General features: G+C 39.8%; 1 protein-coding gene and 1 pseudogene across 2 annotated transcripts in view; both read right to left on the reverse strand.

Annotated features, from left to right (window-relative positions):
• Positions 1 to 12156, reverse strand: part of Mib1 (MIB E3 ubiquitin protein ligase 1) — a 105054-nt gene that overhangs the window by 56716 nt on the left and 36182 nt on the right. For both annotated transcript variants that reach the window (XM_021642222.2, XM_021642223.2), the window contains exons 7-9: positions 9840 to 10023; positions 3070 to 3214; positions 1141 to 1274 (exon numbers count right to left, since the gene is read on the reverse strand). In XM_021642222.2, the coding sequence (XP_021497897.1) occupies positions 1141 to 1274; positions 3070 to 3214; positions 9840 to 10023 (463 nt within the window). The remainder of the gene's footprint in view (positions 1 to 1140; positions 1275 to 3069; positions 3215 to 9839; positions 10024 to 12156) is intronic.
• On the reverse strand, positions 6840 to 6935 carry LOC132652581 (small nucleolar RNA SNORA70; annotated as a pseudogene).

Below are 12156 nucleotides of genomic sequence, written 5' to 3' on the forward strand. Positions count from 1 at the left end.
ACTTCAACAGAATAAAGGTCCTGTACAGTGAATAGCAGCTAACAAGCTAGATGAGGGAAAGCTTTCAGATTTGGAACAAGGCAAAGATGGCCACTTTGACTACTCATTTATTCAACCTGCAGTACTGGTGGTCACAGAGCACTCAAAGGAACAAAAACAAATGGCACCTAACCTGGGAAGAGTAAGTTAAACTGTCATTGTCTGCAGCTAACACGATTTCTATACAGAAAACTAGAAAGCTAGGCAAGGTGGTGTGCGCCTGTTACTCCAGCAGCTTGGAGGCAGAGGCAGGGGACCGTCCAGGGCTACAATGCAAGATCCTGGCTGAAAACCCAAAGGAGGGAGAAGGGAAAGAACTCACGTACAGAGGGAAAAAGGAAGGGAAAGACAAGGATACAAGGACAGCCCTAAAGAATCCACCAAAAAAGCTGCTTGAATTATTAACAACAGCAAGAACGAGCTATAGCGGCACTGGCAAACCTGAACAGCAGCATCTGAAGTAGGAAACTTCAATCCCAGTACTCCTGGGATTGAAAGTCATAAAGAAAAACTCTGAGCAAAGAGATCAAGCATTTCTAAGTTGCTGAGGAAAGAAACTGAAGAGGGCACATAAACACAGAAAAACATCAACTTCATGCATACCAAGATAATAAAATGGCCAAGGTAGGCTCAATTCTTGACAGAAACAAAAACCTAAGACAATTTTTAACATAAGAAAAAAACCTAGAAGTTACATGAAAACTCACACATAAAGACACTTAGATACACGCATACACACACACACACACACACACGCACACGCACACGCACACGCACAGACACACACCATGAGCAGGAAGAACAAAGTACTCCGTACTCTGACTTCAGGATACACTCAGAACTATAGTAATTAAAACATCCAGACACTGATACAAAAGCAGACTGGCACAAAGAACCACCAACTCCAGCATCAATAACCAGCTGATGTTTTGGCACTGAAAGCTGAGGATACATACTGGAGAAAAGACGGTATGGCCAGTGCTATAAATTCTGTCTATCAACCGCAAGAGCCAATTCTAAATGGCTTGAAGACTTTAGCCTATACGAAATCATTAAAAACTATTTTTGCATATGCCCAAAAGTTGTTTTTTAAGTGCTCACATCCACATCTGGTCTTTTCAGCAAATCTTCCACTTTAGCCACGTCCCCATTGGCAGCAGCTTTAACCAGCTCTTCATTGAGGTCACCAGATTCTTGGGTTTCAAATAATTTCTTCAGAAGCTGTGAGAGTCTTTCTGCAAAGCACAAAATGAGCTGTTAATAGAGGAACAAATGTTCTCCATGTTCCTAAACACTTTTCCTGTTTTTTCTAACATTAATGCTATTTCTGCTGCGTGCAGACAGCTACCCAGGCAACTAACAAGCATTATTAATACAAGGATTCATTAAATTTAACTCCATAAACACTCTCAGTGTCTTCGAATCAAGTAGTTCAAGTCGTAAATACAGAAAAAGAGTTACAGACTGAAATAATTTCAGATTTAAAGTCATTCTAATGACACCACAAACAATCATAACGGCATGTGAACCCACAATGAAATAAATGCCTTTGAAGTCTTGACTCTACACTACAGACCACAGAAGATTTCAGATTATAGAAAACACAACAGAGCAACAGTTATAATTCAGAAATAATGGACGCTCTATAGTATCTGGGAATATATTTTAAGAGCAAATCAATTTTCAGCTGAAAATGAACATATATATGATAACAGCTTATTACATGCCTCTTGACTGTTTGTCCTAAATAGTCTATTTAATACAAAAGATATCAAGTTCTAGACTTTAATTTTTTGAGACATTATTCAAAAACACAGAAATCACAAAGTGGGGTAGGAGAAAACTAAAGCTTACAAAGTATGCAAAGCCCAATTATTTAAGAGTAGATATTAATTGCTCTTCACTTTTTAGTCCATATGTAGCCAAGCTATCTTGATGCATCTAACCTCAAAATATAAACCAACACTGGTTGACTTACCAGTACACTAACAAGTAGCAGAAGGGAAGGGAGAAAGTAGAAAGCAGTTTTAAAAAAAATCATTCTTAAATCCTTCTTTCTTTTTGGATACAGGGTCTTCAACTGTCCAAGCTAGCCTCCAATCCAGATCCTCTTGCCTCACTTATCAATGTGACTATGATACCACAGTATCTATTAACCTAGTGGGTTTTGTTGGGGAGAGGAGGGACTTGGTATGCTCCAGTTTCTATCATGGTTCTGCCTCCTTTACTAGATGGCAAGAATGCACACGCAGTATTCAGAAAATGATGCAGGATAAACCAGACTGCACACAGAGCTGGGGCCTAGGTAGGAACGACAACAGGATCTTGTTTAGCCAAGCACTCAGCAAGTTCACACTTTATCACGTTCTGATGTTAATATGACTGATATGTAAAAATATACAGAACGAGTTGGAAATAAAAGTAAGTTAAGAAAGAGAAGGGTTTTGGCAAAAAAAAAAAAAAAGTGCAAATTCATGGGACTTTTTCAGGGAGAACCTGAGCCAGAATAAAGGTCACTCAGCACACTAAAAAGAGAAGAGGAGAAAAGGGTGGTAGGACAAAGAGCAGAAAGGGGAGGGAAGGAGGAAGGAGTAAAAAAAAAGGAAAAAAACCTTAGTAAAAGTTGGCAAAGTAGCCGGGTAGTAGTGACACAAGCCTTTAATCCCAGCACTTGGGAGGCAGAAACAGGTGCATCTCTGTGAGTTCTAGGCCAGGCTGGTCTATAGCGGGAGTTCCGGGCCAGCCAGAACACAGAAAAACCCTACCCAGACAAACAAACAACAACAAAAAACACAGATTACAAAGTATTCAATATCCAAGTGAGCCTTTGTCTGGAAGACAGGCAAGTGTGCATACAAGGCCATCTGTGCATTTTGTTGTCAGGGTCTTTCTGGGTAGCCTGGCTAGCCTGGAATTAGGTCTATAAACCAAGTTGGCTGTGAACTCGGAGATCTACCTGAGTGCTGGGATTCAGGGTTTGTGATACCGTGCCAGGCCTGAGAGCGGGTAAGGACAGAGGACAAAACCTACCGCCAGATGCATTGCTAATGGCTGACCCCGCAGATGCCACCTTGGAGACGGCTGCAGGGTTATACGTCCACGACGTTCCACAGACTTCCACCTTTAAGTCACTGTCCGAATAAATCTGCTGGACTCGGCCAACTTTACCTAGAGTCTAAAAAAAAACATTAAACGCCATCACCACTTTCTGTATTCTAGGCCAACTTTACCTACAGTATTGTTTAAAAAAGTAAATTATTTCTTTAAATTTTATTTATTTATTATTTCTACAGTATTCTGCCTGCATGTGTGCTTGAGAACCAGAAGAGGGCACCAGCTCTTACTGTAGATGGTTATAAGCCACCATGTGGTTGCTGGGAATTGAACTCAGAACCTTTGGAAGAACAGCCAGTGCTCTTGACCTCTGAACCACCTCTCCAGTGCTTTGTATTTTCTTTTTTTGGTCTGGGTTATTATGATTTATCTTTCCTTTTTTAAATATACTTGTGGATTCATGGTGGAGAGCACAGCAATCTATCTTATAATATGAAATTTTAACTACATGTTTTCATTGTTTTCTGTTTACATGTGTGTTGAGTGAATGTGTTTATGTTTGCATGTTGATATATATGAGTGTTTATGGTATATATTCATGTCATATTTGTGTTTGAATTTGCATATTGAAAATAGAATGACTTAAATTATTTTCAGCAGTAACTTAACTGTCTTTCTTGAAATTTGTGGAACATTTATTTGAAAACTTGACAAATATATATGGATTTATATGTGTATAAATCTATAAACTGACTTTCATTATTTTTTGTAAAAAAAAAAGTAAATTATTATTAAATGTCATCACCACCTTCTGTATTCTAAAATGTTGATTTTAGTTACTAATTTTAAAAATTAGTAAAAATCAGAGATAACCGTACTCAAATACATTATTAGTCGTAAACTTAACTGTATCTGAATAATGAGGCTGGAAAGATAGCTTAACCATTAAGAGCACCTGCTCTTGAAGTGGATCTGGGTTCTATTCCTAGCACCTATATGGCGGCTCACAACCAACCCTACATCTAGTTTCAAGGGAGCAAAAAGCCTCATCTGACCTCTGCAGGCAGTAGTATGTGGTGTATATACATGCATGCAGGCAAAATACTCATGTATATAAAATATGAATTATTCTAAAATAAAAATTTAAAGTAACCGCTTCAAAAGAAAGGTATAGAAATAAAATGTACATTAAATGGAAAAAGAAGGTACATCGTGCACAGATATCAGTAGCCACACGAGTTCTCACCAGATGATAAACAGTTTAAGACCTTTACCTTCTTGGGTGCAGGTGTACGATCCAGAAACAAGTGCTTTTATTAGGCACATCTGACACTCGAGATACAAAGCCAGTATCTTAAGCAAAACCACAGCAGCTGAAAACTGGTGAGGCTAGAATAGCTGGCTACTTCCTGACAGAGGTAGATGAACCTTGTGCACTGTTGGCTTGTGACTTTTCCAACTTCTCGAAAGGAGTCCCACCATTTCTGGATGACAGTATTACCTTTTTGCCCATTCCTTCTTTCTCATGTAGAGATATATACATATTTAATAAATACTACATAAGTGTGTTTTCAATTCTTTTTCTTTCCCCCCCCTTTGACATTTTATTATGGGAAGCTTCACACAAAAGTAGCTAACAGTATACTGAACTTTCATGTACTCTCCAATAGCTAAAAATAACTATCAGCTCATGGCCAATCTTCATATATTCTCCCACCCATTCTCATTCCAAGATTACATTGGCATATACATACAAAACATACATTATTAAACAGATTTATACCCGCCCATTCAACACTATTAATAATCCTGGATCATAAAGTATAAGATACCAGTATTCAAATTTCCAACTGTCAAATAACAGGTCATGAGCTAGAGACCTGGCTTAGCAGTTAGGAGCACATACTGCTCTTGCAGAGTAACTAGTTTTGGTTCCAAGCACTCACTTTGGTTGACTTACTATCACCTGTAACTCTAGCTCCAGGAGATCTGATACCTTCCTTCTTCCGGACTCCAGAAGCAAGTGCACTCACATGTACAGATCCATAGACAAACAGAATAGAAATGTAAAAACTAAACCTTGAGGGCTAGAGAGATGGCTCAGCAGTTAAGAGCACTTGCTCTTGCAGAGGACCAGGTTCAATTCCCAGCACCCACATAGTGGCTCACAACTGTTAACTACATACAGTTTGAGGGGATCTAATGCCTTCTTCCAACCTCTCTGGGTATTGGGGACATACACAAATGTAAGAAAACACAGACATAAAATAATCTTAAAAAAACAAAGTAAGTCTATATGCTTTTTTCATTTAAATAATATGAAGAAACAGGGTTATTTGACTCAAAATTTGAATTTTGTTAATTGGTGTAGCTGAACAGCTTGCCTGTCCTCTGTATGTAGTCAGTGAGAACTCTTCAAATTGGCTGTTTTTCTTTAGCACAACTCACAAATTGCTGATAGCTCCTTTGCTGTCTGGCACAAGGCCCATCCTCACCTAACTTCTCTCTAATAAGGGAAAGTTACCTGAAGTCATAACCTACACTGCATTGGTTACTGCTACTACCTTCTCACTACTTGGAGAAAACTGACCAGGTCTCTCCATGGACAAAGAAAGTGGGGTTTATTTTCTCATGTTTTTATTTTTGTTTATTTTTTAAACCTATTTCCTTATTTTAAATTAATGCATGCATGCCAGTGTGTATGTATATGCATTCAAATGCACAGAGGCCAAAAGAGGGCATCAGGTCTCCTAGAACTGGGGTTATAGACAACTACTAAGCACAGTTGAGTTTAAATCTCCAGTCACTGTTTGTTTTTATATATATATAAAGTTTGTACTGTCCTAATGGCTACATTTAACTAATCTTTATATAAATACAAATGTGAACATACATCTCCTTACTCCTTTCTTTAAAATAAGACTCATATACTTGAATATGTCTATTCTGTAGTGTGAGCAATATTTGAAGTTAGTCATTCACATATTCTTTTTACACACCCCTCCCCCTCCATATTCACACACACACTTTTTAAAAACAGACTGGAACCTGGTGGTGGTGGTGGCAGTGGACACCTTTAATCCCAGCACTTGGGAGGCAGAGGCAGGCAGATCTCTAAGTTCGAGGCCAGCCTGGTCTACACAGTGAGTTCAGGACAGCAAAAGCTACACAGGGAAACCCTGTCTCAAAAACAAAACAAAACAAAAAAACACTAAATAAATAAATAGATAGATGAATAGATAAATAAATAAATAGATAAATAAGTAAATAAATAAATGCAAGCTAGATATAATGTTTATTAGTGAGCATGACTAGTGGGGTGTAGAACTCCAGCACAGTGGAAGCCCTAAGGAGTACAGGGCCTTACTAGCTGTCCAAAAGACAAGAACTGAGAATATATTTGATCTCATGGACATCTGGAATAAGCCACTTCTCAGCTTATCTTCTCACCGTATCTTCACATTCACTAAACCTGGGGATATACTATTTCTCTGAGGTGTGGATGTTCTAGTAGCCAGAGAACTTGAACTTGACTCTATACAGGTCACTAATCACATTCCTTATTCTTGGTGCAGATAAACATGATAACCAATGGCCAACATGATAACCAGTGGCCAATGTAAATGCTGGCCACTAATCCTTTAGGTCTTTTCAAATGTACTCTGGGTCCCTATCTAGGGCTTAGATGGAGAACAGCATTGAGAAGAAAAAAACAAAAACCAAAAAAAAAAAAAAAAAAAAGCAGAAACCGTCCCTTTGTCCCTTCAGGCAGCTCATACAAGCAACAGGCTGAATGCAACAACAAAGGATGTATTTGCAGCCCCTGCACACCAGGCTTGCAATACATTTAAATAATAGTATTTCATGATAGTTAACACAGCTAAAAAGCAAACAATTCACCAAACTCCTCATGTTTCCTCGTTCCCATTTCTGACAGTTACAAGTTAGGCAGTAAGAACATGTAGTCACTGTATGTGCTCCCCTTTCAATTTAGTCAACCAAACAAGGAAATACATGTTGCATGATCAGCTGGCAGCTAGTCAACTGGACTGTCTGAATCTCATTCTTTAGTAAATTACCCAGAACAGGCCGCTTAAATTCTTATGTACTGAAAGCAATTTACAATCTTTACACTTACGAGTCAGTTTGATTAAATATACATTTTCTTTCCTTAGTTATACTAATTATCATGCCTTCTGGAATCAAACATTGAGACATTCACAGTTATGACCAATAGTTCGACCTTTTTTCTTGGAGGTCTGAGGAATTTTTCCTTGAAGACTCAGTTAGTCTGTTAGAGCAGGTTTCCCAGGGAAGGCATGTGCCCACACTTCGAGGTTTTCAACCTCAAGAATATTTAGCTGAATTTACAAGTGTTAGTTTAGTGGTGGACAGCTGGCTGACATTTACAAGATCTTAGCTATACCAAAAAAGCACTGTCCGTTTCAACCCTTTGCATTTGCTGGGCTTACATGTGCATCTATCAGATATTCCATGTGTGTCATTTTAAATGCAAGACATTTTATTCTTTTCATATTTAAAATTTTCATGCCTTAGACCCTTCTGTTGTTCCTAAGATATTACCTATGGTAATTATTTGTTGCATGTTCCTTTCAACTTAATCATCACTTTTTAAAACCTTATTTGTGCCCATTTATGCTATGTATCTGCATGTAGAACATAAGTTCTTGAAGGTGGAGATCAGATGTCACCTACTATCACTCTCCATTTAACTTTTAATTACATTTTTATTTAGTTATTGTATGTGTAAGAACACAAGTGTGTATGTGTGCATCCATGACCTAGTATGAGTGGTGGTCAGAGGACAAATTGCACGAAGTTTTCTCCTCCTACCATGTGGGTCCTGAATACTGAACTCAGATCATCAGCCTTGCTGGCAGGTGGCCTTAGCAGCTGAGCCACCTGTTCCTAGCCTCATTCTTATCTTCTGAGACAGGGTTGGGGGTCTGTCTCTGACTTCCTCCATCTCTCCTCCTCCCCCTTCTTGCACCCGCAAGCCTAGCGCTTACCCACCTGCTAGACTGGCAGGCCAGAAAGCTCCACTGTGTGCCTCTCTCCGCTACGGTTACAGCTGCGTGACTTCTGTTACGTGTTCTGAACAGAGAAAATCATTTCTTCGTGCTTGCTTGGTAGGCCAACTGAGCCATCATGGTTTTTTAAATGGCCTTTTTCTTCTTTTGAATTCTTTCTTAAGTTATAACACTTTGTTCCGGTTATTTCAAGCTTCTGTTTCAGGAAATGCTCTTGATTTATTTTAGCTTATTTTGAGTTGTTCCACTTTAGCTGTAGTGTTGTTCCGATCTAACCCTGTCCTTGGGAGTAACTACACGCGTAGTACCACCTTTTATCTGTAGCTGTTCATTCCTTTGCCCATACTGTCTCTATTTCACTCAATTTCATTTCTAGTCTCAGCATTTTTTCTTTAACAGACTACTCTAGAAGGGAGCTCTGATGGCCTCAGGTGACTTTAGCATGAGCCTATCATAGTCAGTCAAACTGAAGCCTGTAAGAGTACTCTAAGATTCAGTGTTACTTACAGCACTAGTCTCCACAGTAGCCAACGAGAATCTGATAGTTAATAGAGCAAATAGGTCCTGCTCTCAGGTCTACCAGATGCTCAATCAATTCACTCAACTGCCAAACAATCTGATGTGGGCTGAGTATACCAGTGACTTAGCTACCCATTCATATTTTAAAGTAATGTACAAGAGACTGCATTTTCCTTGTTTTGTTTACAACTGTATCCTTAAATCTAACAGGTATATTTTTATGTTCTAAAATACCTATTGAGGAAATAAAGCTAGAAGGACGGATATATTAACAGAAGGACAGAACAAGAGTAAAGACAAGATGGGGGATCAGACAGGATGGGAAAAGGCAAGTTAAGGCAGGAACATGAAGAGAAAGAAATGAAGCACTGTCCTGTCCTGTCTGAGAAAGGAGGGCTGAACAAGAGAGAGGAGGGCAGGGATTCCAAGAGGAGGAGAGGAAGCACAGAGGATGCGAGCTGGAAGCAGAACAGAGGGGACAAGTGGACTGAACAGGAGGGCACAACAAGGTGAAAGGGGATGGGACACAGGACCAAGAACAGAATAAAACAAGCTAATACAGAACACAGAAGAAAAGCTGGTGTAAGAAAAGAGCAGACAAATGAAAGACAAAATAAACATGTTTATCGCCATTACACGGTTGATGAAATGTATGAATGAAAAAACTAAAAAATTCAGTTGTACACACCGAGAGCAAAACTACCCTCAGAAGACGAGCCCTTGAACCATCCCACACCCCTCACACATTGGGCCCCAATAGCAGAAGAGCTGCGGTGCCCTCATGCTACTGAGACTGAAGAGCATGCTGCCCTCTCACTTGGGGACTGAATACAGGAAATCCTCTGTCCCCTACTGCTACATCACATCCATCATAAACAGTGTTATCAGAAATACTGGCCCCTTCTGGATCTTCCTAGGCTTATCCAACTGGAATAAACTAGGTATGAGTACACATACCTCGCTGCCTAGTACACCTAGAATACAAGTCTAGGAAGGTATGTGTAGACACACACACGTGCGTACATATGTAGCAACCCTTTGCAGTTACATTGAGTGGTTTTTCTTTTTCGTTACTCTCAGTTCTAATTGTCTCTAAAGCTGATTCACTTTGATTAGCTAGTTAATTAATTCTGTAAGCACAGCATGATATTTTCCAACTATTTTACATATACTTACTGGGAGCATTGCTTCAGCCCATTCGCCATGTCCTCTTTGGAGAAGTTTAATTCTTTCCAGATCATAACAAACTTGCACAAGATCACCCACTTGGAACTGCGATGTGCCTCCTTCGGCACCCTGGGCAGAATCCCCACTTCGAACAATGTTTGCTTTAGTGAGGACAGCAGGATTGAAGGTCCATCTACAAGTGCAGAACCAGGCTTAGAACAAGTGAATTCATTCAATACACCTTTAAACACTGCAGAGAGAAAAACCTTGTACCACTTTAGCAGTCCTCTGCAGTTACATTCTGAATGACTTTTATTTCTTTTTTAATGGTACTTTCAAAGTCTACCAGTACATAAGGAACCTCCCTGTAAGGTACATCACTGCACACAGAGTTGGTGTCCTCAGAGCTGCTTAAGAAAGCTTCCTGATCACAAGTATTTATTTACCATTCTGTCCTAGCCAAACTGCCTACCAAGCACATCTATCCAGTACATCAGGGTTCTCAACCTGTGGGTCACAACCCATTTGGGAGTCATATATCAGATATCCTGCCTAACAGATATTTACATTATGATTTGTAACATTACCAAAATCAGTTATGAAGTAGCAACAAAATAATTTTATGGTTGGGGTCACCACAGCATTGATGACCCCACGATTCCAGCATTAGGAAAGTTGAAACCGCTGCCCTATATCAATCTCACAGATAAGAGACTATCTAGTTTTACTTTGTCAAGCACCAATGTTTCCGTAATTGTAAGCCCTGTATTAAAATAAACCTGATCTGGGACTGTAGCTCAGGGAAAGTGACTGACTGGCTTGCCCAAACCCTGGGCTCCATTTCCCAGAACCACACACAAATCAGTCCTATTTTTTTTTTAAAGACAAAATCTCAAATAACCCAGGCTAGCCTCAAACATACTGAAAATTTACTCTCCTGTCCTCCTGCCTCTGCATCCAGAGTGCTTAAATCATAAGCATGTGCCATATACCCCTGGGGATTGAATATAACACTCTACCAACTGCACTACACCCCCACCCAAAATCATGGCTTCTTCATTTTACATAACCATTTCTCTGTGCTGCTACCAGCTTCCTGCCATTTGACTACTCAAGGTCTCATCAGACAAAGGTACCACAGCGTGTACAGCACACTCCACTTACCCACACACTGAACTCCAGAGCAGAAGAAGATCCCTTGTCAAATAAATTCCTAACTACTTGCACCTTATACACTCTTTAGAATCCAAGTGCTTATCTCGAATAAGAGAATCTGAAAGATCATACTACACTTAAGGAAAACAAAACAAAACAAACAACAACAACAACAAAAAAAAACCCCACTGTTCCTAGAATCATACAAGTTGGGGCTGGTTAAATGGCTTAGTGGTTAAGCCAGCGTTTCTCAAACTATGGGTTGTGCCCCTTTGGGGTTGCATATTAGAAAAATTTTATTACAATTCATAACAGTAGCAAAATTACAGTCATGAAGTAGCAACAAAGTAATTTTATGGTTGGTGTCACCACAGCATGAGGAACTGTATTAAAGAGTTGCAGCATTAGGAAGGCTGAGAGCCACTGGGTTAAGCACACTTACTGCTCTTGCAAAGAACCTGGGTTTGGTTCCCAGCATCTACATGGGGGCTCACAACCACCTGTGAGTCCATTCCAGGGGCTCCAAAGCCCTCCTCTGGCCTCCACCAGCTCCTGTACACACATGGTGCACATAAATTCTTTCAGGCACACATGCACAAGAATAACAAATAAAACATTATAAGCATGCAAGAAATTTTTTTCTAAAGTAACCCCGGATGGAAATGATCTCTGAATAGTTAAGAATCATATTCAGGAACCAGTAAGATGGCTCAGCAAGTAAAGGCATTTGCCACCAGGCCTGTCAACCAGAGTTTAAAGCCCAGGAGCCCTATGATGGAAGGAAAGAACCAACCCCTGCAAGCTCTCCTCTGACTTTAATGCAAGCGTACACATGCATAGCCACAGACATTTTTACAAAATGAAATACGAAATTCTGTTTTCTTTCTTGTCAACCAGTGTCCTTTACCTCCAGAACCACACTGTAAAACTTAGCAGACTTAAAGCAGCATGTGAACACAGCAGTGTGGACTTAATTCTCTCCCTTTACATGCATGTCTTTTCTGACCTAACTGATGTGTTCTATACCTACTGGTATGATTATCTGCACCCAGAAGATCTGCATATGGAGCTGGTGGCTGTGGTGCATGTCTGTAATCCCAGCATGGAGCAAGGGGTGCAAGACAGGAGGATTGTTTACTTTGTGAACAGCCAAGGCTACAGAGTCAAGTGA

The sequence above is a fragment of the Meriones unguiculatus genome, chromosome 2 (assembly GCF_030254825.1).
Source record: "Meriones unguiculatus strain TT.TT164.6M chromosome 2, Bangor_MerUng_6.1, whole genome shotgun sequence".
NCBI classification, from domain to species: Eukaryota; Metazoa; Chordata; class Mammalia; order Rodentia; family Muridae; genus Meriones; species Meriones unguiculatus.